Source organism: Pseudonaja textilis, chromosome 1 (genome assembly GCF_049901715.1).
Source record: "Pseudonaja textilis isolate UNSWEBS1 chromosome 1, rPseTex1.2, whole genome shotgun sequence".
In the NCBI taxonomy this organism is placed as follows: Eukaryota; Metazoa; Chordata; class Lepidosauria; order Squamata; family Elapidae; genus Pseudonaja; species Pseudonaja textilis.
Window position 1 is genome coordinate 142,477,884 of NC_141990.1, and position 27,822 is coordinate 142,505,705.

At 39.3% G+C, this 27,822-nt stretch overlaps 1 protein-coding gene across 1 annotated transcript in view; it reads left to right on the forward strand.

Moving 5' to 3' along the window:
• Positions 1-1,304: 1,304 nt before the first annotated feature.
• FOXO1 (forkhead box O1) overlaps positions 1,305-27,822 on the forward strand; it is a 49,267-nt gene continuing 22,749 nt past the window's right edge. The window contains exon 1 of the mRNA XM_026710438.2: positions 1,305-2,180. Coding sequence (XP_026566223.1) covers positions 1,590-2,180 — 591 coding nt within the window. The 5' untranslated portion in view covers positions 1,305-1,589. The remainder of the gene's footprint in view (positions 2,181-27,822) is intronic.

A 27,822-nucleotide genomic window follows, 5' to 3' on the forward strand; every position in this document is an offset into this window, starting at 1 on the left:
TTCACGCCATGCGTTGTGCTTCTTGCAGATAATAACATTATCTGATGATTTTCGTGTTCCCCTTTCATCCCAAAGCCCCGCCACGATCGACTGAGGGACGATCTACTGGCGGTCTGGAGTTTTAAAACCGACCTGAAACGCGGATTGCGATCTCTCGCGCGGAGCTCGACGCTCACACCCTCCTCCACCCGCACATCCTGCCCGGGCTCACCGCGGCCGCACCCCTCGCTCCCCCGCCCGCCCCACGGCCTCTCCCGCGGGCACACACCGTCGCCCCACGCGCACGGGCGGCTCCATCCCACCACGCGAAGGGTCCCGAGGCGGGCCGGATCGGGAAGGCACAAGAGACGCTGCTTTGGCCCTGAGAGGCCGGAGGAGGGACACTTCAAGAAGCCCCCACCACAACTCACCGCGGGCAGCAATTCCCCCCCGCCCCCGTTAGCTTGGTCTGCGAAAGTCCAGCTGTGTGGGAGGGGCTTGGACTGAAAGTCCAGCTGCACGGGGGGCCTTGGACTGCGAAAGTCCAGCTGTGTGGAGGACTTGGACTGAAAGTCCAGCTGCACGGGGGGCCTTGGACTGTGAAAGTCCAGCTGTGTGTGTGGGGGGCTTGGACTACGAAAGTCCAGCTGTGGGGGCCTTGGACTGCGAAAGTCCAGCTGTGTGGAGGGCTTGGACTGAAAGTCCAGCTGCACGGGGGCCTTGGACTGTGAAAGTCCAGCTGTGTGTGTGTGGGGGGCTTGGACTACGAAAGTCCAGCTGTGGGGGCCTTGGACTGCGAAAGTCCAGCTGTGTGGAGGGCTTGGACTGAAAGTCCAGCTGCACGGGGGCCTTGGACTGTGAAAGTCCAGCTGTGTGTGGGGGGCTTGGACTACGAAAGTCCAGCTGTGGGGGGCTTGGACTGCGAAAGTCCAGCTGTGTGTGGGGCTCATACTGCAAAAGTCCAGCTGTGTGTGGGGACTTGGACCGTGAAAGTCCAGCTGTGTGGGGTGGGCTTGGACTGCGAAAGTCCATCCGGAACTTTCACATGCCCCCACAGCCGGACTTTCGCAGTCCAAGCCCCCCCCAACAGCTGGACTTTCACAGTCCAAGCCCCCCCACACAACACAGCTGGGCTTGGACTGCGAAAGTCCCGCTGTGTGTCTGTGTTTGTTCGTCTCTTTGTCTGTGTGTTTGTGTGTGTGTAGCGGGGAGAACGCCCCGACGCGCTTCCCTCCGCAGCGCACAGGAGAGCGCCTCCCTCCACCCAGGCGGGCAAAGCCTTCGGGGCGTTTCTTTCGGCCCTTTGGGCCGCCCCCTCGCGCTCGTCCCTTAGGCCCGGGCGGAGTGGGCGGCGCTGGTGCTCGTTCCTCAGCCAGGACGTCGAGCTAACTGCGTTGAGCCCTGCCCGTCTGTCGCCCAGCCAGCCAGCGAACGAGCGAGCAGCCGCCGCGGGACGGAGTTGGAGTTTGTCAAGTGGCGTCTGGCGCTCAAGAGGAGGCCGCTGCCAGACGAGGAAGCCGCCCGCCCGGCTCAAGAAAGCTCGCTCTTTTCCGTCTCTCTCTCTCTCTCTCCCCCCTCGCCTCCCTGCCCCGCTCCGCTCTTCCTTCGCCATGGCCGAGGCGCCTAACCCCGTGGAGACCGACCCTGATTTCCAGCCGCTGGCTCGCCCGAGGTCCTGCACTTGGCCTCTGCCCCGTCCGGAACTCGCCCCGTCCAGTCCGGGACAGACGCCCACTGCAACTCCGGCCAGGGCCGCGTCTCCGTCCCGCTGCGGGCTGGTTACGGCCCTGGGCGCCTCCTCCTCCTCCTCCTCCTCCGCCGGCGGTGACCTGCTGAGTTTGCTGGAAGCGGGCGGAGGCGACGGCTTCGAGGCGGGCAGCTCCGGAGCGGGAGACCTCGGACTTTCAGGCGGTTGCCTTTGCGGGGAGTTCCCGTGCCTTCAGCACCCGCCGCCGCCGCAGCCGCCGCAGCAGCAACAACATGCAGGGCCCGCCGCCTTGGCCTCCGTGACGGGCCCTCGCAAGAGCAGCTCTTCCCGCCGCAACGCTTGGGGCAACTTGTCCTACGCGGACCTCATCACGAAGGCCATCGAAAGCGCCCCGGAGAAGCGGCTCACTCTCTCCCAGATCTACGAGTGGATGGTCAAGAACGTGCCGTACTTCAAGGACAAGGGGGACAGCAACAGCTCCGCCGGATGGAAGGTTAGCAGGCCCCGGGGCTTGGGGTGGGGGAGGGCTTGGGGGCGCGTGGCGGCATCGCCCCTTGCCCGGCCAACTTGGCTTTCGGCGGAGAGGAAATGTGGAAAGGCGCAGACTCTGCCTCGCCGAGAGGTAACGTGAGGCCGGCAGAGGAGAGGAGGAGGAGGAGGAGGGAAGTGGAAAGAGCCGAGCTATGTAGTTGCTTGGCGTCTCCTCCGCTTCCTGCCCCCACCCCCCCTCCGCTTGGCCCCAAATCTGCAGAGAGCCGGGCCGGGAATAATCTCTACAGGTTGTCCTCGACTTAGCATCAACACCTGAACCCATAATTTATGCGGCTGAGACATTGGTTAGGTGAGTTGTGCCCCGTTTTACCACCGCAGTTCTCAAGGGAAGGGCTGCAGGTGTTGAAAGTTTAGTGAACTGGTTGTGAAGTGAATCTGGCTTCCCCATGGACTTTATCAGAAGGTCGCCAAAGGGGATCACATGACACCACAACCGTCATAAATACTAACCAGCAGTTGATCAGCAGAGGCATTTTGCATCACGTGGACTTGGGGATGCTGCAGAGGTCCTGAGGGTGAAAAGGGGCCATTAAGTCACTTTTTTCGGTGCCGTTGTAACTTTGAACAGTCACTGATTGAACTCTTGTAAGTCGAGGACTACCTGTAGTTGGCTCTTATGCATCACCCCTTCCTATTGATGCTGGGATGTCTTTTCATTTCCCACGGCGTCCTCTTCCTTCTTGGTATTCGCAGATGAAGAGCTGCTTAGGCAGTGCTAGGTTGAAGAAAGGGTCCCCAGATCCTTCGGTTCTTTCCTGTCTTTGTCCCCATTGCTATACATAACTCGCTAGACAGCTGGTTTCAAGCACAGCTGTGTCATTTCCTCTGGTATTTTTGAGAGGCCCTTGAGTGATCCAGGCACTCGAGCAGTTTTGCTTGACTGACGCAGCCTTTCTGAACTTGACGCTCTTCGAGCCTTTTCACACTCCCACACAATAGTCCAACACATCTGGAGGGCATCACGTTGGCTAAGGTTGGATTGAGGAGTAACTGGATATTACAAGTCTAGCTGTATTGCCCTGGTGCAAAGTTGACTTCTTTCTATATTGCTTCCACAATTGTACCAAGGCAGATTTTCTTCCCGTTCTGAAATCTACCAGAGTTCATAGCCATGGTCAGTTAATTCACGTTAAGCAGCTATATCTGATAGCTTTGAGAAAGTACATACTAGGAGAAACAAATACTGTGTAACAGTTCTCAACAACATAATTTTTTTTTTAAAGAAATATCCTGCTACACTTATATTTTACTAATGTATCTTGGTGCAGATGTTACCTAATGACTAATTGAGATACTTGAGCTTTTGGGGGTTCCTTCCAAATGGGCAAGTTATTACAGCTTACTAATGTTTGAGAAATTCTCATGAGGGTGGATATGTTTTTTTGGCTCCTGAATTCTCAGTAGCTATTTAAGTTCAGTAAAGTAGCGTATAAATATTATCTGCATACTTTCCAAAGGAAAAAAAAATGGAGTCACCATTTTTTGATAGAAGGAAAAGAACTAAATTGTTAATTTATTAAGGAGATATACTATTAATTCACAACAAATTCCCAGTGTTATAATGTGATAATTACTGGTAGAAAAAAATGTACAAATGTATTAAGGGGGAGCAGTGGCAATGTTCATCAAAGTTAGCCTTTTAGTGGTGCCCAGTATTGTCAACCCCGGAAGAACATTATGGAAATATATGAGCAGTAGAATTTGGTAGCAGGTCATTTGAGAAAAGGAAATAGTTCATTGGCTTTTCCATCTCCATTTCTGAAAAAAAAAAAACTAGTTGGCAGTGATCATTTGCTTCGCTAACATATTATTAAACAAAGCATAACCTCCAGATTTAAAGTTTAGTTTCATATTAAGTTAGCTTTAATTAATTCAATATTTTCAATTCTAATAAATAGATCCCGTAAATACAATGAACAGACCAATAGTTTTCATTTTCAGGAAGGGAAAATAGGAAACACACTTCAATGAAGTCGTGGACAATCCAGTAAAGTAGCTGTTCAAATGTTTACGGATTGTTGAGATTAAATGTTCAGTAAGAAACTATTTCCAGTTTCCTTTTGTATGAACATAATTTCAAATATAATTGATCTCTGTTGTTTATGTAGACAGCTATAATTTGAGTATGTCACAAATACTGAACTTCTCTATAGAAATTTGCTATGTGCTAATACAGTATGAAAGCAGGAAGTGTTCCTACCTTTAACTAGTTTAAATCAGGGACTACTGCATTCTGGTTTATACTAGGAAAGTTCAGCTTAATTTGGTTAATATTAAATTTATATCAAATAAATGTATCCTCTTCCAAGACACAAATAATTGTCTTGCATTTGATTGATGCACTTATACTTATTCCATTACATTGCTGTTCAGCAATTTTTAATGTTCAAGTAAAATCTACTTTTTATAAATCTTGGTAATATATTTACTTTATATATCCTTGGCTGTCCATGTTTTTTATCTCTTGAAGATGAAAAATGCTCTTACAGTATCTTACATTCTTTAGTTTTAAAACTTAAGTCATTGCAAAAACATTGCAAAAATCAGACAGCAGTTTGGCTTAGCAAAAGCTGTACATTTCATCAGTTTGTTCATGTGTCTGTATCTCTTGAATCATATAACAAAGTATAATAATTTGTATGGATAAATTAGAGAAATCAGAATTGGTCTGTAGGAATCCCAGTGACCACTAGATGGCAGGAAAGAGACACAGAAAATTTCATTTTGTTTGCTCCCATCTAGTAATTGTCCTGGGTTTTGCAGGCCGGATCTTGTGAAGCTAGAAAAAATAAGCAACCTCTATGTAAAATCTGCATACAGAACACAGACTACTGCTCACAGTGCTGCAGAAATGCTGTTTGAGTCATCTGAGATTTCTGTCAGTAGAAGCAGCCAGAAGTTGTTTTCAGTGATTTGTCCTCTTTTTTGCATTTTCAATCTGTTCTGAAGCCTTCAAAACATTATGGAAAATGGTGTGGTGAATTGTAAAGTTAGAGGAATTGCCAGAAATGCTATATTTCTTTCTGCTCATGGTGGCCTCTGCACAAAAAAGGGATAAAAACTTGTGTTTAAAATTCTATATTTCCTTCAGTGTTTTTGGTGATATAACCTAATAAATCTAATCTTCAACAATCTCTAATTGTTAGTTCTGGAGAAAGATATACAATTTTGTCCTTCAAGCATCAAAAAAAAATGTATGAATCAGTTTATTTGAATCTTAAAAATGAACTGTAACCTGCCCAGGTTACTTGTCAATAACAATTTGTTCCACTTTATAGAGAAACTGTCCGTAGAAAGATGGTTTGCTTTGGTGGAATTAAAAGGAGACTAGGATGTGGGTCTTTGTCAGTGTTTTAGCTCTTCAAACAAGCTTGGAGCTATAGGTATTCACAACCCCTCTGCCTGAACTGATAGATTTGTCAATTTTATTTTTGAATATAAGTTTTACTCAAAAGGTAAATGAAGTAAAATAAATTTATTCATCCATATGTCAAAGTGATAATGCAGATTTCATTATGCTCTATAATTCATAAGTCAGTCAGTGCTGATGACAAACTACCTGCTACTGCTGGTGAAAATTATGTAATATTTGTGTGTTTGATTCAGTTTACTTGTTTCCTGGACTCAAAATTGAGGACAATGTTATAAATCAATAAAATAGGAGCTTCAGCATATCCATGTGAATTAGATATCCCGTATTGGAAAGGAATATACAAACAAAGGAGCATTTCTCAACTTTAAAAAAAGAGATGATCTGTTTCCTGAATATTTTTACTTTCTCATTACTTAAAGTACTGCATTTGTTGCTAATGAAAATCGTGACACTTCCATTCTTAAATGTTCCTTAAGCTTTTGGGCAAAAATTGGCAATTGGCTGTTTGGGGCTATAATTCTCGTGAAGCCAATCCAGGATAATCAGTGGTGAGAGATAACCTGAAGTTTAGAAATATCCATGAATTATAATTCTATCCTTAGGGGTCATTTATTAATTCTGGAAAGTGAAAAAGTATAGAAGTTGCTCTCCTTCAGAAACACATGAATAAGTCTCCACACCCCAACCCAAAAGAATGAAGTAATACAGTTCTATTCCAACTCAGAGTGGATTTTTTAAAAAAAGGATTTTAAAGAGATATAGGCATATCACAATATACCATTATATAAAATATTTTCAAACAGAATACTAATTTTTGTTTGAAAACAACAAAAGAGTTTCATTGCACCCACTTTCTGAAATACTAGGGTTGCCTCAAGAAAAAAAAATTACCCTCATCTGGTTGTGACCATCTGTTCCAAGTTGTACTGCGTGAACTAAAAAAAGCTTCTCCTGTTTTCTGATATTTTCATATTTTTAAAATATTGAAGTTGCTGTAAGGCTCTTTTTCATAGGCTGGGCAGGAGAGAAATGTCCTACATTTTCCCAAGTTTTTTGCAACTTGAAGAACTTTGGTGAAAAGGAACATCAAGATAGTTGGACAGTGGAATTGTTGTGAAGCCCTGATGTGCCTTTCAGGTGAAGTGAGAAATGAATTCTGAATTACCTGTATTTGTCTGAGGCACAGACATAAGAAAGTATACAACTGATAATTTCTTTGTCTGCAGCTCAGGTTTCCTGGATTCACTTGACACTTTGATGATCTCTCATTAGAGTGGAAAAAATGACAGCCTCTGATAGGAAACCGTGTAGAAACTCAGGACCTCTCAGTGATGTGCTAACAATGTTTCCTTCTCATTCTGTTTTCAAAAAGTAAAAAAACACCTTGTATTACTTTAAATCCCAGTCATCCTATGTTGCAAAATTATATTTTTCTTTTAAAAAGCCTTGCATATATTTCCTATGCTGGAAAAATGGAAATTACTGGTCCAGTATCATAACATTTTGATACTATTTTTGCATTATTGGTACATGCATGCAACATGGGTTTATCAGAGTATCTGTGTATTATACTTCCATGGATGCACGCTGGTGTTTCAGGTGGAGCTCATAGTCAGGTCTTCCAGTTTAGGTGGAAGCTGAAATTCTTAATGTCTCACAACAACTCTTGGTTAATGAAATATTAAATAAAATATTTTAGGATCTATTAACTGTTTAATCTACATGATCGTTGAAATGCTAAACATAAGTTTTATAATGAAATGGTGACAATAAATGTGCTTACTCCTGAACAGACTTCTCTGCTGAAAAAATGCTGGTCTGTGATGTTAATTCAAAGGAAGGTTCACAGAAGTAAAAAAAAAAGTGCTATATTTAGAACATCTTAAATTCTTATTTGTAAATAAATCGTTGAATGTTGCTTGTTTATTTAAATGATTTATGCGGCCATCTATCTTAGGACTGTGACTGCACTTTTACCGATTAAATTAAATGAGAAAAATATGTCAGTTTTACCCACATAAGTTATTTGCATAAAAAATGCTGAGTTTGGCAAATTGATTGGTTTTTTTATGCTGCCACTATCTTCCCCGCCCCCCCCATAACAAACACCTGGAATCCTTCACCTGCATACTATGCCTTGCTATCCACTTGGCAAGCTTATAAAAGACATGTGAATTTCCAGCACTTCATATCTGGGAAACTGCTTTTAATATCAGAAATAGCATTGTTTTATTTTGTACTTTGGATGTACTGTTTGCATTATTTTAATTATATTATTATATTGTATTGCACACTGTACTATACTATACTATACTATACTATACTATACTATACTATACTATACTATTATACTTTTAAAATTTTTATGCTGCCTATCTCACTGATGCAGTGATTCTGGGTGGCTTACAGTTTATTATGAGTTTATATAATCGAATACCTTTCTAATGTTATTTTATATTTCTTTCCCCAATAAGATATTGTTGTTTGGGATAACATAATTAATTATAAAATCATAAAACATTTATTTAGTAGAAACTACTTTGAACTTTTTCAAGGTAAATCAGGCACTTTTTTGTACGTATATTTTCTTAAAAATAGACTGGTAAAGAAGTGTATTTCTGCATATGAAATCACTTTTTATCTGGAAATCAGTGGATGTTGGCTGATGTCAAAAAAAGTAAGTTGGACTGCATTTGGTTAGTGCTTGATTGGGAGGTCACTACAAAAGAGCAGACCTTTCAGAGGCTGGGAAATTAAAAAAAAACGAAAACAAAATAAAGCAGTGACAACCACTTCTGTAATGCTGCCAAGAAAACTATAATGATGTGCCACACATCATAAGCAGTTGAGCTCAACTTGATTTAGCTTACTAGTTTAAGAATGGTAACTGAGGATGTGGATTTGATTTTGAGACCACTCTATTGTACAATTTAACAGCTGTATTGTTAGCACTAGTTTTATTATACATTTTGTATTATAATAATAACAACAACAATAACAACTACAACAACATTAATGACACTAGCACTAATAAAACTAAAGCTAAGAATATCCTTTTGTAACTAAAAAGGGAAGGACTTGTCTGCAATTCATTTTTTCTCCTTTGTTTCCAATATAATAATCATAATTTATTAAATTCATTTGCCACCCAACTTCCAATGACTCTGTTATTTCCCAGCTTTCATGACTTTTTCTGCATGTATTGTTCCCTGCTCCAATAGTAGGAAAAAATCTTGAGCAATGCTTTTCTACTTTGTGATCCTATTTGTTACATTTTCCCACACTACTAGAGAAGTGGCAAAAAACTTCTGTTTAAATGCTAATTGAGGATATGTGTAATTTTGACACCTGCCCAATGTACAGTAGCTTATAGAGCTGCAATGTTAAAAGCAGACCCCCAAAGGGAATTTATTAATATTAAATAGCTTGGAAATGACAGCTTGCTGCCATCCAATAATTGACTGCCAAGAGGCATGTTTAAAAATATTTTTTCAGGATGTGCTTTCCTATGTTTTACTGCCTGAACATTTCCTCCTACTGATTACTGTAATGGTTCTTCTTTTATATGCTTGCCCAGGAATTTAAAGCCAGTCAGGTTAGATGGAAATTACAAGAAGAATTAATGGTTGTGCTTTATTTTCTCTCCCTCCCTCCCTCTCCCTCCTTCCTTAAAAATGCAATTTGAGCGTACATTTTAACTAAACACAGAAGTAAAGATGGTGGCTGCAGCCATGTGATCAAAATCTCTTTTAATGGGTGTAATATGTAATATGTTATTTGATTTATATGGACTCAAATGATGTCATTTTGGCCATTTCCATTTTAAAGTTTTTTAAAATAAACTTCCTGTATTTTGTATAGCTTTTATGCTCAAGTAAATTCTAGCAGTGTTGCGAATGGTCTCTACCTCCTTAAAAAAAAATTTTTTTTTTATTACCACACTTAATTTATACCCCTCTTTTCTACCCAGTCAGGGTGATCAGGCTGGCTCGCATAAAGAGATACAAGCCAATGTTCTAAGGTGGGGTTACATTTTTTAAAATGACATCATAAAAGGCCTGATTGAAGAATCAAAATTTAAATTATTTTCCAAAAGTTATGAGCCTGGGGAACAGACACACCTGTCAGAAAGAACACTGAAGTGATTCAGAAGAAGCATTATTTTGCAAAAAAAAAAAAACCCACCTCTAAAAGGAGAGGTGTTTGCAAGATAAATTTTACTTCTTGATAGATCCTGTGACTCAGTACATTTTGGAAAAATAATAGCATAAATACCAAATGAGTCAAGTTTAGTCATTCTTTCATATATAAGTCTCATTGATTAAGACCAATAATAACATTTCAAGAATGATGTATAACTGCTTTATTTCAAAAGCAAGATAATCTCAGTGTTTAAATGTAATATTAATCCCAGCATGTTAAACAAATATCCTTCTGGACAGAAATACTAAGTGTGAATTCTTGAAATGCTTGTATTAAATTCACAAGTGTTTATACCTACAGTACATTACCATTTTTATTTTTTAAACTTCCTCTTGTGCTTATTGATTTATTAGATTTTTATCCCACCTTCATTAGTTTATAAGTGACTCAAAGAGATTATTTTTGGGTCCTAGTATTTTCTACAAATACTAGGACCCAAGGAAGGGGAAATCTCACTAGATAGATAGGTCTTGAGCAAATGTTAGAAAATACCCCTTTAAAGAGTTCCTAAACAATGCCCTTATTTCAGATCTCTCAATAAAGGGAGGATAAGGGGCCCAACACTGTGTATCAATTAACAGTCTAACCACTGCATTTTTTCCAACGGAACTTATGGATGCTTCTGTATAGACCACACTGTAGTGGCCTAATAATAATTGTGTAGAAAACTGTTGTATATTAGGCATAGTGAAACATTTCTACTACCACCGGTAGGAGTAAATTTATATGCAGCTGAAAATCAAGGAGTTCTTGCAGACCTGATCTTTTAATGGAAGGGCAACAGTGGTGGGATTCAAATTGTTTTACTACCGGTTCTCTGGGCCTGGCTTGGTGGGTGTGGCAGGGGAAGGATACTGTAAAATCTCCAGTCAGAGGTGGGATTTGCCGGTTCTCCAAATTACTCAAAACTTCCGCTACCGGTTCTCCAGAACTGGTCAGAACCTGCTGAATACCACCACCTCTGGAGGGCAACTGATTGCAAAAAAGGCTGACCTCTGCCCAAAATTAAATTCGACTTTTCTGCTTGCAGTTCACATCCTGCTGATTTTCTCTCTCCCTCTTTTTTCTTCTTCCCCAACTGAGATGTGGAAATTACAAATGAATAATAATTCTGATGTGATTCTTAAACAGAATCCCTACATTGTTCACATGTAATTTTCTCTTCCTATTTGCGGTGAGGTGGGGAATCTTACTGAACTCTCATTTTTTAACGGCATTGTTATTTTTAGTAGGCTTATTTGTCACTTTAAGAAAAAATAAAGGAAGTAATTGAAGTGTCCCTCTACAATTATACCCTTAGAGATATATAAACATGAGGAGGGAGATAGGGAGGAAAAAAATTCTGAGATTTCCCCCAAGAATTGTTCTGGCCTTCCTTCTGTATAACTCTAGAAAAAGAGACCTATATGGCCCAATCTTAGTGAGATATTTAAGAGTAAAATCGGTAGTGATTTGATAATAGCTTAACTTGCACTAACAAGAAGTAGTAAAATAGGATGAACCTTCAAAGAAGCATTTAGAAGCATTAGAAGAGCAGAAATAATTTAGTTTACTAAAAATATATTTCTGTGAGTGTTAAAAAATATAATAGTTTAAGAGAATAAAACCATGAGAACAGATGCACATCCATTTAAAAGACAGAGCAATTGGGCCAGCTGCATTTAAAAATTGAGGGATCAATTAGTAAAGAATGAATTATGAATACATTACATAAAGAGTTGTGATGGAAAAGCATTGATTGGTAATACAGTTCTATGTTAAAAAACTGATTTAAGTTCTGCTTTAATAGCTTCTAGATGATTTTAAAAAGCTATTACACATTTTATGTTGAAAGACTCACAAATGGAAAGTTGAACCCAAGTTTTTCAAAGTATTTCACCAGTACCATAAATATATGCTGCCTACTGATGAATAAATATATAAATTCTCGCACTTTCTTTTGCTGCCTTTAGTGCGATGGATTAAATTGAAAACATGTGATTTTAATTGTTGGTAACAAGATTGAGGAGCCTCCGGAGCAGCAGTTAGAGTGCAGTACTGCAAGCTACTTCTGCAGCCAGCTGCTTACAATTTGGCAGTTCAAACTCCACCAGGCTCAAGGTTGACTCAGCCTTCCATCCTTCCGAGGTGGCCTATTGGGGACAATAGGCTGACTCTGTAAAGCACTATAAAGCAGTATATAAGTCTAAGTGCTATTGCTACCGTGTTGCTCACAAAATAAGGCTGGGCCTTATTTTTTTTTTTGAGCCCTGAAAAAACGGCTAGGATGTCTTTTCGGGGGTGAATTAATTTCACCCCCCCCTGTGCGCACCAGTGCCGTCTCCAACAACAGCATCTGAGTCACTCCCATTATCCCCCTGTCCCCGTAACAACAGAAAAAAAAAGATTTTGAGGTACCTCGGAGCACCGCGCGCTGCATTTTGGTTTAATCCTGAGCGGCTGGGTGGGCGTGAGAAGAGCCAAGCAAGTGTCTCTGCTGCTGGTACCCTTGGTGCTCCAGCCTCGGGCTCTGCAAGTTTGCAAAAGTCCCAGTGTGCAGCCTGTTCCTGCACTCCAAGCGCCCAGGCCAAGATGCAGCTGTCCCTCTCTCGCCAGCACTGTCTCCAATAACAGAGGCAGCAGCGGAGGTAACCGTGGAAGTTACGGAGGCAGCTCCCCCACCCAAGAAGTGGCTGAAACGCTTCCACGGTTCCCGCTGCTGCTGCTGCTGTTATTGGAGACAGCACTGGCGAGAGAGGGACAGCTGCAGCTCGGCCTGGGCACTTGGAATGCAGGAACGGGTTGCGCACCGGGACTTTTGCAAACTTGCAGAGCCTGAGGCTGGAGCACCAAGGGTAACAGCAGCACAGACGCTCGCTCGGCTCTTCTCATGCCCACCCAGCCACTTGGGATTAAACCAAAATGCAGTGCGCGGCGCTCCCAGGTACCTCAAGATCTTTTTTTTTTCCTGTTGTTACGGGGACGGTGGAAAAGCAGGAGCGACTCAGACACTGTTTTTGGAGACAGCGCTGACGAGAGAGGGAACTGGTGGGAACTGTGGAAGCTACGGAGGCCTGAGAAGCGACTGAAACGCTGCCGGACATCCATGCCGACGCCACCCGCCTGCTGACCCGGGTAAGGGAGCCCTCCATGCTTTACCATGATTGGCTGTTAGGAGCGGCTGATGGTGAGGCGTAGCTGCCCGTGGGGCACGCCTAATGGCAAGTTCCCCCCGCCTTCCCCCCCAATTTCGCATGTTTTAAACTAGGCCTAAATTTGGGGGAGGGGCTTAATTTCATTTTATGCCTAGAAAACATGCTGGGTCTTCCTATTGGAGGTGCAAATTGTTGGAGAAACACGGTATATAGCATGCTAAGGGCAGTAGCCCCTGCAGAGTTTGGTTGAAACAATGGATGACATCCTTTGGCAGGGCCGAGAAAGCAATAAAAACAGGGTGACACAAACTAAAATATAGAATAGCTAATTTCAAGCCAGAGCCCATGGTAGGAAGTCAGAAAAGCTGAGAAAGCCATTTCAGAGGAAAAAATAAAGGAGGAAGCAGGAAAATAAAAAAGTAGGGAAAGTGGAAAAATATAGTGGGTAGTGAGGCTGACTAGTCCTTCGAGTAGAGAATCGGGAGTGACACACACAAAACATTTCTGGCATTCTGTAAAGATATGGTCTGAATAGTAAATATAATGAATCCTTGATTTAAACCACGAATTGGAAAGAAAAGGTTTATTAAATTGAAGAGTATATCATCTGTAGTTTCACCATTGTGCAAATGACATTATTAGGCAAATTGGCACCATGGAAATTTTGTCTGTTGCGTCTCAAACCCATTTCATTGAGGCTTTACTGTATTATCACTAATCCAAGTTAAAGGGGATCATTGGTTTATGGCAGGGAACACATTCAAATTCCTTTTTTTTCCATTGAAAGGAATTGAAAATTGAACAGCATTTTATATGACATATATAAAGTGACAGATTCCTGTTTGAGATTATAGCACATGCAGGTGTTTGGTAATTAACAACATTGAAACATTGGTAATTAGAGGTAAGATACCAAATCTTATATTTAATAACCATTTATAAACTGCTTTTCAAAATGTAACATATTAGAACTGTATATCAGGAGAATATATATACCACACCTGAGAATATATCAGGTGTTATATACTTATACTGCACATACTTTACAGTTTGGAGACATATAATATTTTATTGCTGCATAAAATCGGTAATAAGATAGACAAGAAAAGCACTTGTCCAATCTAGCCACTGAGCCAACAACTCCTGTAATCTCAAGTAAGTATATAAGTCTAAGGGCTATTGCTGTTATTTCTGATCAGCAGCAAATCAAAGAAAAGCAATTTTGTCTACAATTTTGTCTAAATACAAAAACTGTATTTTTCACAGAATGAAAAGTCAGGAGCATTTATAGAGAAAGAGGTTCCTTTCTCCACTGATAATTGAACCAGGGACCAATAGCAATAGCAACAGCACTTATATATCGCTTCACAGTGCGCTATAGCCCTCTCTAAGTGGTTCATAGAATCAACTTATTGCCCCCAACAATTTGGGCCCTCATTTTACCGACCTTGGAAGGATGGAAGGCTGAGCTAACCTTGAGCCGATAAAAATTGAACTGCTGAACTGCTGGCATTCAGCAGAATTGGCCTGCAGATCAGTCACTCCTTGTCTCTTATCATATTTATTTATTTGCATCCCATCTGTATTGTTTTTACAAATAGCTAAAGGCAGAGAACATATCCAACACAGCTTCCTCTCCTATTTTCCCCACAATAAAAGCCCTGTGAGGGGAGGTCAGCTTAAAGAGAGAGTGACCGGCCCAAGATTACCCAGCTGGTTTTCATGCCTAAGGCTTTCACACTTTCCTGTTTCTAACCTGACGCCTTAACCACTAGACCAAACTGTATCTCACGAAAAGAAACTCCTCTCTTTGATTTGGGATTGTTCTGCACAGTACAGTGGGCGGTCTCAGTGCAAGCATGAACCACTAACCATTTTTCGAGGACAGGAACACACATTGTCGTCAGATTGATTGGGTATATACTATCAGGTTATTAACTCTTTGTGGCGACATAGATATATATGGTCATGATTATATACCCAGTTCCAGCTCACTGGGAGGGCAACTTCCACTTGACTTTTGTATCAAAAACAGTGCTTTCTGATTTCTTCTGGGGCAAACAATATTGTTGGATTAAGGTGCTGTTTTACATTTTGTGGTAGGCAAATATCTCCACTAGAGTTGGTGGAGGAAAGGACACCACAGAGTGCTTCCTAAACTTGGTTGTTTGCTTACAGATATTTCATTACCAGACTAAGTAATACCTTCAGTGTTAGTGAAATATATCCCTTTCCTTCCAGTCACTGATCAGTCTCTTGGCTGCATGCCCCCTTCTAAAGAGACCTTAACCAGTGAACCATTTTTGTTTCCTCTAGTGGCCCAATTAAATGCCGAATCATTTTCATTTCAAGTTCACGGGTGGAATGATTGTATGTTTCTTTCTTTTTTGTTGTTGGGGGTGGAAGGGATTAGCTGAGGATGGGCCTTTTGTTAATCAGAAGAAATTGACAACAGTTCTGCCAGCTTCCCCTTTTAGACTAAGTGACAAGAAGAATGGTAAAACTAATTATCTGGGGAAAATTAAACATAACATTGTTATCGTAGAAATCACCTTTATTAGTTAGGGAAGCAGGGACATGATTGATGTTTAATGAAATTATATGACAAAATGCAATTGAGTGTACATTTTAATTTAACACATTGGTAACATGATTTTCTGGTACTTCTGTGTCTGTCTGATATTACTACTCTTGGGAATCCAGAGGGAGTAAAAGAACTAAAGGTGGCAGCTGCAACCATATAATCAAAGTCCTTCCTTCCTTCTTTCCTTCCCTCCCTCTCTCCCTCCCTCCCAAGCCACTGGGTATAAGGGGATTCTTAGACGGTGTACCTCAGTAGGAATCTGCTCAGCTTCCTTTTCCAGGATGAATGGGTGGAGCAAGGAAATATGATCACAGTCAAATCCTTTAATCCAAAGACAACAGGAGGCCATCCCCTTGGCCAAGTGCAGGAAGCTGAAATCAGAAAAGGGATTTCTTGAAGGAACTTAGCTTCTAGCTGGTTTATGCATGGGAGTCAGTCAAGCAACTTAAAGCTGTGGTGTGGAAGAGCTTTCAGCCTGGTCCAACAAGTTTAGGAGGAGATGATAGCCCTTGGGCTAGATTGTGTTCTTCATTCCTTTAGTTAATGCAAGACAACTTAATTTCCAGAAAGTCTGGCAAGGATAGGGTGGATGCCCATTCATCCAGAAGGCCCCAGTGATATTTACAGACAACACTGCAAAAAGAAATTTGGTGGTGATGAGGTTTTTTTTCCCCAGTAAGAAGAGAATCACTGGACATATATTTCATGTAAACATGACAGCTCTGGTTGCAAACCATGAAATGGCAACAAATGGAAAAATGTTACCTGGATCCTCTGTCATAGTAAATAAATTATAATATTTTTGTTCTGAGGCTTGCAGATTTGCCAGACTTTCTTATCTGATAGAAAGAAGTGGCATAACTGGCCCATTCAGAGACCCAACTTTGCAAGGCACCTGTTTTAAAAGCTGTTGCTCTCAACAACAAAAATGGAAATATCCCTTATGGTTTGTTTGTTTGTTTTTCAGATCTGACTCAGTTTTCATCAGCTTGCCGTGTTATTCCAGTGCTTAATAGAAATTGTAGGTGGAAAGAATGGAATACTTTCATCCAAGAAGTAGATAATAAGATTAGGCAGCTTTTTTAGATGGTTGAATCTTGAGATTCAGATTTCCAAGAGGAGGAGGAGGAGTTATAGACAGATATAATGCAGGTTGCTTAGGCTCATTACAGGTTTCTTCAGAAGACTTTCAAATATTGGTCAATAATTTGCTATGGTACTGCCATAGTAATCTTTTTCCCTGGAATTGCTATCATTTACCTCTTCCAAATAATGTAGATGACATTGCCACCCAAAATGATTATATTTGAGAGCTTTCTCCGTTGCCCTTTTCTGTTTTGTGGTAATAGGCAATAAACACAACAAAGGAAAAAATATTATAGAAGCTTTGGAGAGTAACTATATCTGATCTCCAAATACAGCTGACGTGGCAGCCAGATTGATGAGCAGGGAAACACATTGGGAATTTTGGTACAACTACATAATTAAGGCACAGATTCTCTACTCTTGAATTAAAAGTTTACAATATGGATTTTGCCAATCTTAATGCCTCCTGACTAATGATTAATGTTTACCACTTAATTTGTTGACTTAATTCTCTATATATGCATATAGTGGGGGGAATATTAATTACTGTCTGTGCCTTGCATAATCTTTTCATTTCTTCATGGTAGTAATATTTCATTGTAAAAGGAAGCCAGGCTACTAGGATATTAGTAACTAAAAAAATCTCCTGCAGGAAAGAAACCCCAATTAAAGGAATATTAAATACTAATCATACTTAATCTGCAATTATGGATAACTGGCCAGGATGAATGAGAAGAACTTGCAATAAGGACAAGTTCAATTTGTTTTGCAGGAAATCCCTGCTGGATATAATTTTTAAAGATCATAGAAGAATCTTGTCTTGTTTTTTTATTTATTTTATTTATTTGATTTGTCAATTGCTTACAAGATAATAGGTATAAGTATATACATAGTTATGAATACATGAAATGGGTACATATAAGAAAAATAAAAGAAACAATAGGATGGATGGTAGGCACGTTGGTGGGCTTATGCACGCCCCCTACAGACCTCTTAGGAAAGGGGTGAGGTCAATAGTAGACAGTCTAAGGTTAAAGGTTTTGGGCTTTGGGGAAGAAACTACAGAGTCAGGTAGAGTATTCCAGACATTGACCACTCTGTTGCTGAAGTCGTATTTCCTGCAATCAAGTTTGGTGCGGTTAACCTTGAGTTTGTATCTGTTGTGTGCTCTTGTGTTGTTATGGTTGAAGCTGAAGTATTCATTGACAGGTAGGACATTGCAATGTATGATTTTATATACCATACTTAGATCAGACCGAAGACGGTGTAATTCAAGGTTTTCTAGGTCTAGAATTTCAAGTCTGGTGGCATAAGGTATTCTACAACGAGTAGAGGAGTGGAGAACTCTTCTTGTGAAATATTTCTGGACTTTCTCAACTGTGTTAATATCAGATACATAATGTGGGTTCCAGACTGATGAGCTGTATTTGAGTATTGGTCTAGCAAATGTTTTGTATGCTCTAGTTAGGTGTGTGATATTACCAGAGAAAAAGCTACGTAGGATTAGGTTAACGACTCTTAATGCCTTTTTGGCTATGTAGTTACAGTGGGCTCTAGCACTTAGATCATTAGAAATGAGTATTCCAAGGCCCTTGACAGAGCTTGGATCATCAACAAGATCTTGACTATTCAGCTTGTATTTTATTTTCTGATTTTTATTGCCAATATGTAAGACAGAGCATTTATTTGTTGAGATTTGAAGTTGCCATTTGTTTGACCATTCTGATACATAGTCAATATCTTTTTGAAGGGTAGCAGTATTGTCTGTGGTATTGAACAGCTTTACATCATCAGCGAAAAGAATGCAGTTGCTATTAATATAATCACAGAGGTCATTTATGTAGAGTATGAAGAGAGTTGGTCCTAGAACACTGCCTTGGGGGATACCACTTGTGGGACACCACTATTGACAGGTACAGAATTTGATAGGACACTCCCAATTTTAACCATTTGTTGTCTGTTTGACAGGAATGCTTCTATCCAGTTATGCAGTTGTCCAGAGATGCCATAAGATTTTAGTTTTAGGAGTAGTTTGTCGTGTACCACTGAATCAAAGGCTTTACAGAAGTCTATATAGATTGCGTCTATTGCTTTGCCCTGATCGAGTTGTGTAGTCCATATGTTTTTGCAGTGTAAGAATTGCAGATTACGGGATAGTGTTTTTTTTTTAAACCAAATTGTTTATTAGAGAGTAGGTTGTTTGTCTCTAAGTGGAGGATAATGGATTGGTTAATAATTGATTCCATGACTTTACAGATGACGCAGCATAAAGAGATTCGTCTGTAATTTTCAACTAGGTTGGGGTCTCCCTTTTTGAAGATAGGAATGACCATGGCTTGTGACCATAGGTTAGGCAAGGAGTTGGTCCTGAAAGATTTTTCAAAGATTATGCTTAAAGGGTCGGCTATGGAAGTGGATAGCTTTTTGAAGAAATAGGCACATATTCCATCCAGTCCAATAGATAGAGATGGTTTTAGATTGCATAGTGCTTTTTCAACATTGTCTTCTGTAAAATCAATATGTATTAGATCATTGTAATTGTCTGTGGTTCGGCTAGGAAATACTAGGCATGATTACAAATACTGAGCCAAATAATGTGTTAAAGATGTTGGCTTTAATGGTGTCGTCGTTGCAGTCTTTACCATTAGGTCCTATCAGGGGTGGGATGGATTTTGAGTCTTTTAGTTTGTTGTTTACAAAATTGTAAAAAGTGTGAGTGGAATTGGTGCATAGAAGGTTTTCCTCTTGTTTCATGTGATAATTGGTGCATTCAGTCTTTATCTGGTGACATAAATTTTTGTATCTGCTTTTGAAATTGGCAACATGACCAAATTTGTTTTTTTGCCAGAGTGATCTCTTTTTGGGTTGAAGTTTCCTTATTGCTATGGGTAATCTTTTTTTTGGGACCTGTTGTTGGTACATATAGTTTGATGACGCTTTTGACCTCAAGTAAAAATATGTTGTAATGGTCTTCAACAGTACTGCATCCAGTGAATAGAGATTGCCAATCAAGGGATGAGAGATCGTTGTCTATAAGATCATAGTTGCCTTTTTTGAAGTTATAATTGGGAATTACGTCATTGTGATGATTTTTGTGTGGGCGTATGTTCAGACAAAAGTCAGTCATATTGTGGTCACTGCTGTAAAAGGGTTCTTTAGTTTGTATTCCGTAAATTAAATTCAAACTATTGCAGAAGATGAGATCGAGGCAGTTGTTTAGTCTAGTGTTGTTGGTTAGTAGTTGTTCCAGTTCCAGATTTGTAACAGCATTGCAGAAGGTTGCGTGTATGGGTTCAGTTGTACATTCATTTAGGGTCCAGTCAATATGAGGTAGATTGAAGTCACCAAGAAAGATAAAAGTATGAGGGCAGGATGCTGCCCATGTTAGTTGTGTATTTAGCTTGTGTACATGTTCGATGTCATAATTGGGTTCTCTGTAACATAGTAAGAATCAAAATGTGATATTTAAGGATAGTTCACAGATGATGGTCTCAGGAAGAGCAAGCTCCTGGTTACCTTGGATGTGTTTTAGATGTAAGGACTTTTTATAGAAGATAGCAACACCACCTCCTCTACGAATTTCATGATCTGATCGGTAAACATGATAGTCTCTTACTGTGGTAATGGAGTCAGGGAGAGATGCGTTGAGCCATGTTTCACAGACAAATATGATGTCGAATTTAGCCATATTTAGTAAGAGGAGAAATTCAGGTATTTTATTCACAAGGCTTCTTGCACTGAGTAGCTTGCATTTAAGGCCAGCAGTAGTTGGAATTGAGGTAGTTAGGGGCGTGCGTGCCTAGTCTTGGGTGATGGTGGATTGGTTGAGGTAGGGTTGTGGTTGAAGGTTAAAGCTGAGTTGCGGGTTGAGTGACTTACTTTTGATACAGTCAGCATGGTAGTCAATGTACAGGTCCTTCTCTCCATTGTCCAGATGTTTTTTGAGTTCAGTGCGGAGTACACGGGAGCGGGCACGTTGCTGTATGGTTAGGTCAGGGCGAGAATGGAGGTTGTTATGGTTGGTGTTGGTTTTGGTGAGTGAATTTATAGTGTAAATGAATTTACATTTGCTTGATTCATTTTTTGCAAATGACCCTGCAGAAGCGTGGGGCCACAGAGCCATCTCTGTTTTTGAGCTCTCGGCCAACGTGGGAAATGTCAAGTATTTCATCAGGGGAGATGGTTGATGCTTGATAATCACTGATGATGTTTCGGACAGTTGTGATGTCATCATTATCATTGCTGTCCTCTAGACCAAATAAGATGGTGTTTGGACGTTTCCGTTCACGCTCAACAGCTTCTCTGATGAGGATTGGGATATCATTATTTTTCTGGCTTACGTTTTTTGTGGATTGGGTTGTGGATTGGGTTGTGATTGTTGGGTAGAGATGCAGTTTGTAGCTATTGGATGTTCAGGTTTTTGCATTGTGTCTTTTTTTTCAAGGTTGGATAATCTTTCTTTTAAGGCGTCCAGGGATGCTACTATGGTGTCAAGGGATGTTATTCGTGTTTCAATGGTATCAACTCTTTCTAACAGATCCAGTTTGGGTCTGCATGATTTGCAGAGATATGGAAACTCATTGGATGATTCTAGGTTTTGAATCATTTGCTCGGGTAATCCCAAGCAGTCATGATGAACATATTTGTTACATAGAGAACATTTGGTGGAGTTTTCATTATCCTTTAGAGTTTTGTAGCATTTAAGGCATGTGCAGGAGTCTTGTGGTTCATTGGTGGGGATTACTTTCTCTTTAGGTTGTGGTTTGGCATTGGATTTTTTTCTTGGCATAGTAGGTTTGTTAAGATGGTACGTTGATTAAATTAATTAATGGAACAATTTTGGGTAATCAATATAGCCAATATCACACCAATCAAACAATTGCAGTAATCTCTCTAGTCAAATAATTTTCCTAAGCAACAATCAGCCTAATCAATTAATTGCACTAATCACTAATCAATTAATTAAACTAATTATTAATCAAACTGTTCAATTAAATTCACTAAGTCACTGATTTTACTAATCAATTAAATTACATGAATCTTGATCTTTTAAACTAATCAGTAATCACACTATTTGCATTAAACACTCTAATCACACTAATCAATTAAAACAATAATTAAACCATTAATGAAATATTTTATAGAAATTGATTATCTAATCATTGATATAGGTGATGGGGTAGAACAGTTGTAAGTTTTGAGGTAATGAATTAATCAGTGTTTGATTAAAGTAATGAGGTAGTATTGAGAGTAATGAGAGTAATGAGGTAGCCTTGTGTATATCTCAGTAGCCATAGCCCCATTAAATCTAACAATGCTCATTTCCATCCCTTGGAGTTTAGATTTTCATCTTGAAGTGTGTGCTCATTGATTTTGGAAAACTTTCTCAGGAGAACCAGAAGAATTCTGTATAAATTCAACCTAAATGCATGACTTCTTTCTAGAGTTAAAGAACAGTGGCCTATAGGAGGAGTTTGTTTGTTCAGCCTTCTTAAATTATGTTTTTCCATTTTTTTTCCTTTCTTAAAATTAATTAGGGGTTCTGTTGTTTCTCTACTTAAGATGCAGTTTCCTTCTAAATTCACCCAATGTATTGAAAATATGTCTTTTCTTTCCCAATGAATTGTGGGAAGGTGCTTTTTTTAATGTTAGTAGCAAGGCGGATTGATTCAGTTATTTTTAAACTTTCCTGTGAAAACAGCATCTGTGAGCGTATCACAATGGGTCATGATGTATTTCCTTTACCAGGATGAAAAATAAGTCATTTATTATTTCAGCTATGACTTTTTGACTTTTGAGTCTTTTAAATCAAAATAATCCAGGATGCTAGAAGAGCAACCTGGGCACCAAATTGCACCTTTTTATTATATTGAGCTATAAGCAAGATGCTTGTGACTTAAGAAAAATACAATATCTTCTTGCAGGTACAGTATAATGCACGTAGGGTAAAACAATTTCTTTTGGAACAATTCTAGTTTTATAATTCATTATAGGAGGGAGCCCCACTTTCCCAATTTCTAGAGAAGGCAAACCCCGTCTAAATCTCTGGATTTCAGAATTCTGTAACTTTAGAGGCTGGTCTCCTTCATATCTAGCTTCAGTTCGCTGTTCTTGTTAATTGTCAATGTTGACATCAAGGGAAGATGAAAATTCCCTAGCCATCATGCTAGGAATTGAAGTCCATACATTGCTAAATTGCGAGTTTTAGGAAACACTGGTTTAGGCTCTAAGATTTGTCTCCAAGAGGAAGGGGTAACAGTAATGGATGGTCTTGTGTTGAATTGGTTTAATGGACTCTTCTGTGCTGCCTTTCTTCTGGCACTGATAAGCAAAATCATACAAATAAATAAATTAATGGCTAAGAAAGATCTTCATAACTCTGAAGTAACCAAGATACTTATAGTTTCCAATTCTTGTTTCCTGCTGAATTGATTGATTCCATCCCCTGATGGAAATACCTACTAAGCCAGGCTTGTCAAAACCAGAAATGAGAATTCCTAAATATAAATGTCTGGAGGTTGACCAAGGGACTATTGGAGAATCAAACGTATTTATTTTTTTAAAAGTTTCAATTCTCAGAAGGTTCCCCAACAGATGGAACTGATGAATACATATGCTAGTATTGAAGACATCCCTATACTGTATTTACAAAAGCTTTTATTTCCTGTCAGAAAAAGACCTTCAGCAGATCTTCACTGAAGAACCAAGGATCACTTATCAACATGTTGGAAGGATTATCAATGGAGTTTTTAAACTTTAGAAGATGCGCAAAGGTCTACTGTGTTCAAAAATCATATGTTAGGAAGTTCTTCAAAATAACTGGCCTTATTAGTCCCTCACCAAGGCAGACTTCATACCCCTAGATTTGTTTTTGCTTTTTAATGGGGAGAAGTATCATGACCTTCATTCACTAAATTTTACAAATTGATACATTTGAATGTATGTTAGTATGCTGCTTATATCTTTTAGTCGGTGGGATTTGGTACATTGGCATGCAAGGTAATCTGACTAGAGATCCTAGCTTGCATGGAATAGCATGGGATACAACTTGCAGCACAATTGAGATTTATTTATGCTTGTGAAATATTGGTGAAGTATATCAAACTGACTGTCCTTAACATTAATAGTTAATGCAACATGTGTTATGATATAAGTAAAGGTAGTTTACATCCTTTATCTTACTAAAATGTCTTACATGAAAACGTCGATCGATTAAAGTGACAGTGATTAGTGTTGGTCAATATTTGTGGGCCCATCTGATGACAACCAAATCATAATAATATGGAAGATTATGATTTGGAGTGTAGGATAAAATGTAGGTAAAGAGGGAGGGAGGGCATCAGAAACCAAGATACAATGGGAAGTTTTCTGATGAATAGAGGGCTAACTAATACATGTAGAAAAGTTAAGGTTGGATTTAAAAGAAAAAGCGTATATCAGAAAGTACTAATCGTTATCGTTCTTCTAATGTGTATGAAAATAGGAATCCATAGGTTTTTGCACTATTCTCCAGTAAAAGGTCATAACAGAAGAACCAGAAATACTGTATATAGATGATGATAGGTTCTGAATATAGAATATATTTGATAGTATCCAGAGTAGACCTTAAGAACAATGAACAGGAAAAGCCGTTAAAATAAGAATAAAACATCTGAAGGGAGAGACATGATTCTTTTATGCAAAATATTAATTTCCCATCAGAATAAGTGAAAATGGATATAACGAAGATCAAGATGGAAATGGCTTGTAATAGAGTGAAAAGAATTACATGCTCTAGAACAGTTATTAATATTAATAAATATTAATGATAAGAATAAGAAAAGGTCCTTGAAATGATAAATTTAAGAAGGGTGTGGATGAAAATATAATGTACATATGAGATAACTGCTGCAAAAATAAGATTTTTATAACGCATATAAGAAATGAATGTGAAAGAGAAGCAAGGAAAGATTAAAATTAAACGATGCACAGAAAATGCAGATTGACTTTGATGGATTTTTTAAAAAGTTTGGAAGTAGCTAAAGAGTTCCAGCACAATGAAAGTTTCTAGAAATAAAAGTGATAAAACATTAGAGATGAAATTGAATGAAGGAGTATTTTAGAGATTTGTGTGAAAATGATAGTGATATATTAAAGAGTGGAATTAAAACTCAAGTTTTAATGTTGATAGTTGAAGGATAGATGCTGATTGAAGTACAAGTAGTATGTGGAAATAAACCCTGTGTTAGAATGAATTGAGTGTTACATGAATGGTTCATCATTGAGCAGAAAATAAAATAAAGTTAGGTTTTAGTACAGTACCTTCAACAATTTCTGAAGAAATATACCAGAATGACAGCAGTTTGTTTGTTTACCTATTTATTAATTAAAACAAATATCAATTTATTTATCAATTTATCAGAAGACAGTGCCAGTGAAGATTAGTACAGTATCCTTTGAAAAATACTGTAAGAATTTATGACCAAGTAATCTAGCCAAATTTCAGTTGCATAATTACTGCCTGCATTCTAAAATTAATCTAAGTTATAGCCAAATAAAATTCACCTTTGTTTTTATTGTGATGATATGCCTACTCTAGATCTACTTAGCAATGACTGCCAGCTTTCATTATGAAAGTTAGGGACTTTTAGGCAAGACAAATTCTTGGGAAGAAGAATCTTATGTTCTTTACATTTATATTTTTATGAGAAAGCATACAGTTCTATCATTTTCTGGGCTGCAATATGGTAAATTGAGCAGTGTTGTAATGACCCAGAACAAAAACCAAAACGTAAATAAAAGTCCTTTAATGCCTTCAACTTGGCTTCACTGTTTAATTGTTCACAGTGGAGGAGTAAACTATTTTCAAAATAACATTTCAAAGGAAAGAAACACAGTTCAAATTCAAAGAGCCAATAACAAAGCAAAAACCAAAACCAAACCGCATTGAATAAAGTTCCATGACAGACCAGGATAGATAACTGCCAACTTCAGGAAGATAACCAGGTACAGTCTGTTGGAAGAACACCAACCAACATAAACCTTCTTTAGGAATAAAACACTAATTTGTCTTCAGCATCTGTTAGCACGCAGGTCCAAACTCTTATGCAAATCTCACACCTGCAACCTATGAAGAGGATCATGGCCCTCTCCTCCCGAGTAGGATCACGTTTTACCCTGATCCTCTCCTCCCTGCGTGCCCTAGGATGGATAGGGGGTGGGCCTGGGTCCTCCTCTGACTGCTCAGCCAGCCTCTGCCCTTCCCCAGCCTCCTCCACCATCTCTGGAGCCACATTCCAACTCCCTGTTGGCTGTTCTTCCTCTCCCTCAGAGTCAGTCTCCACAAGGGGCATGACAAGTGTTAAGTTTTATTCTATTAGCCTTGTTTCAAGTCGATACTTCAAGCAAATTTCTACTTCTTATTCTAATCTATGTATGCACAGTATCTCTAAGGACAAAATAATGTGTGATACGGCCTAAGAATCAAAAATGGGATGGAAGGAAGTTTTAAAAGAAAATCTCCCTTTAAATTCTGATTACATAAATACACATAAAATACATTCAGTTTTGCTTTTGTCCCATCCTGGATGTTCAGAGATGGCCCTTTGAAAATGTATTTAATAACAACTTGGCAAGTTCACTTTTGTTCTCTACCGCACTCGCTTCCTGTTCTACTTGCTAGATAGAAAGGCAAAAGAGAATTCACAAATTACCTCACAGCCTTTTCAAAATATTCATTTCAAAATAACTCCAACAGTGCTGCCCTCTTAAGGTACTTTGTGCCATTCCCTTAGCCTGGCATTCCCACTTAAAATATAATTCTAACCCTTTCAGCTGGGATTAATTACTTCAAATATCATATAGGCAGTTACAATTTATAATGGAAAAGGGAATTTTTTTGGCAATTGATCCCTTACCCAGAAAATCTGAGATTCCGTCCGTAATTGCATAGAGGGAATTACATATGTATCCTCTCTATATGTCTCTGATAACTTCACAACTTCAGCAGCCTTTTAAAGAGGTTTAATTCAAAGCATCTCTTTTTGACAGACACCCTAACACAGTGCTGATTCATCCAATATTGTTGTCCCAATTTCATTCTGTGACTACCATAAATGATGAAATCAAAATATGAGCAGCCATATGCAAGCAGGAGGTATCTGATGACACGGGAAACCCAAATGTATTCTAGAATCCTGCCTCCCAAAATAAGTTTTAGAGGGAAAAAGCTTAAAGAGGGGAAAGCCAAAATAACCCTGTGAGGATTGAGCATGGTTTATTGTCTGAGAAATTCTGCCCTTCAGTTGGAAAAAAAAAATGAAAAGGGTGAAAGCAAAGCCTTGAACGGAAGGAATTCCTCCTACAAGCTTGCTGGTGAGTAACATGCCCAATTTTCATTATTGTCTCAGCTTTTCTTTTAAAAGGAAAAGGGCCTTTTGAATTTTCTTTCCCTGGATGTCTGAGGAATCATGTTGGGTCCAAAGGAAAATTCTAAGGAGACATTCTGTTGGGAACAGAATGATAACTGATAATTAGAAGCCATATATTGACAGAACTGTGTGTGTCAAAGGAGCATAATTCAAAGTGGGAAAAGTCTGGTTTTGACATAGTCTTCTTTTGAGGATTGTACTGTTTCAAAAGCACTATGAAATGACTTAAGCAAATTTCGTGCTTACTGTGGACTCTGAATATCGGTAGGGAAGAAAGCAAAAAGTAAAGATCAAGAGAAAGCTAACAAGGAGAGCTTTAAAGATGTATGATTGTATCTTCTAAGAGACATTAGGGAGTGAGTAACATTTGCTTGTAAGACTGCCCTGCCCTATTTCTGATCACTGATAGGAGTGAATAAGATGAGTCCTACTTTCCTTTAAAAGACCTGTTGATGATGTTCTCGTTTGATATAATCATGCTTTTATCGCTTTCCTTTTTCCTTCTTTGCTTCTGCTAAAGTCTAAATTTATCATGTAATTTGTATATAATAACCGGAGGTGGTATTCAGCAGGTTCTGACCAGTTCTGGAGAACCGGTAACGGAAATTTTGAGTAGGTCAGAGTATAGGCAAATACCACCTCTGACTGATTATACAGTATCCTTCCCCTGCCACACCCACCAAGCCACGCCACAGAACTGGTAGTAAAAAATTTTTGAATCACACCACTGATAATAACCTAATACCTCACCTAACCATGTGAATTATGCATTAGACTGAACTTTGATGATGATA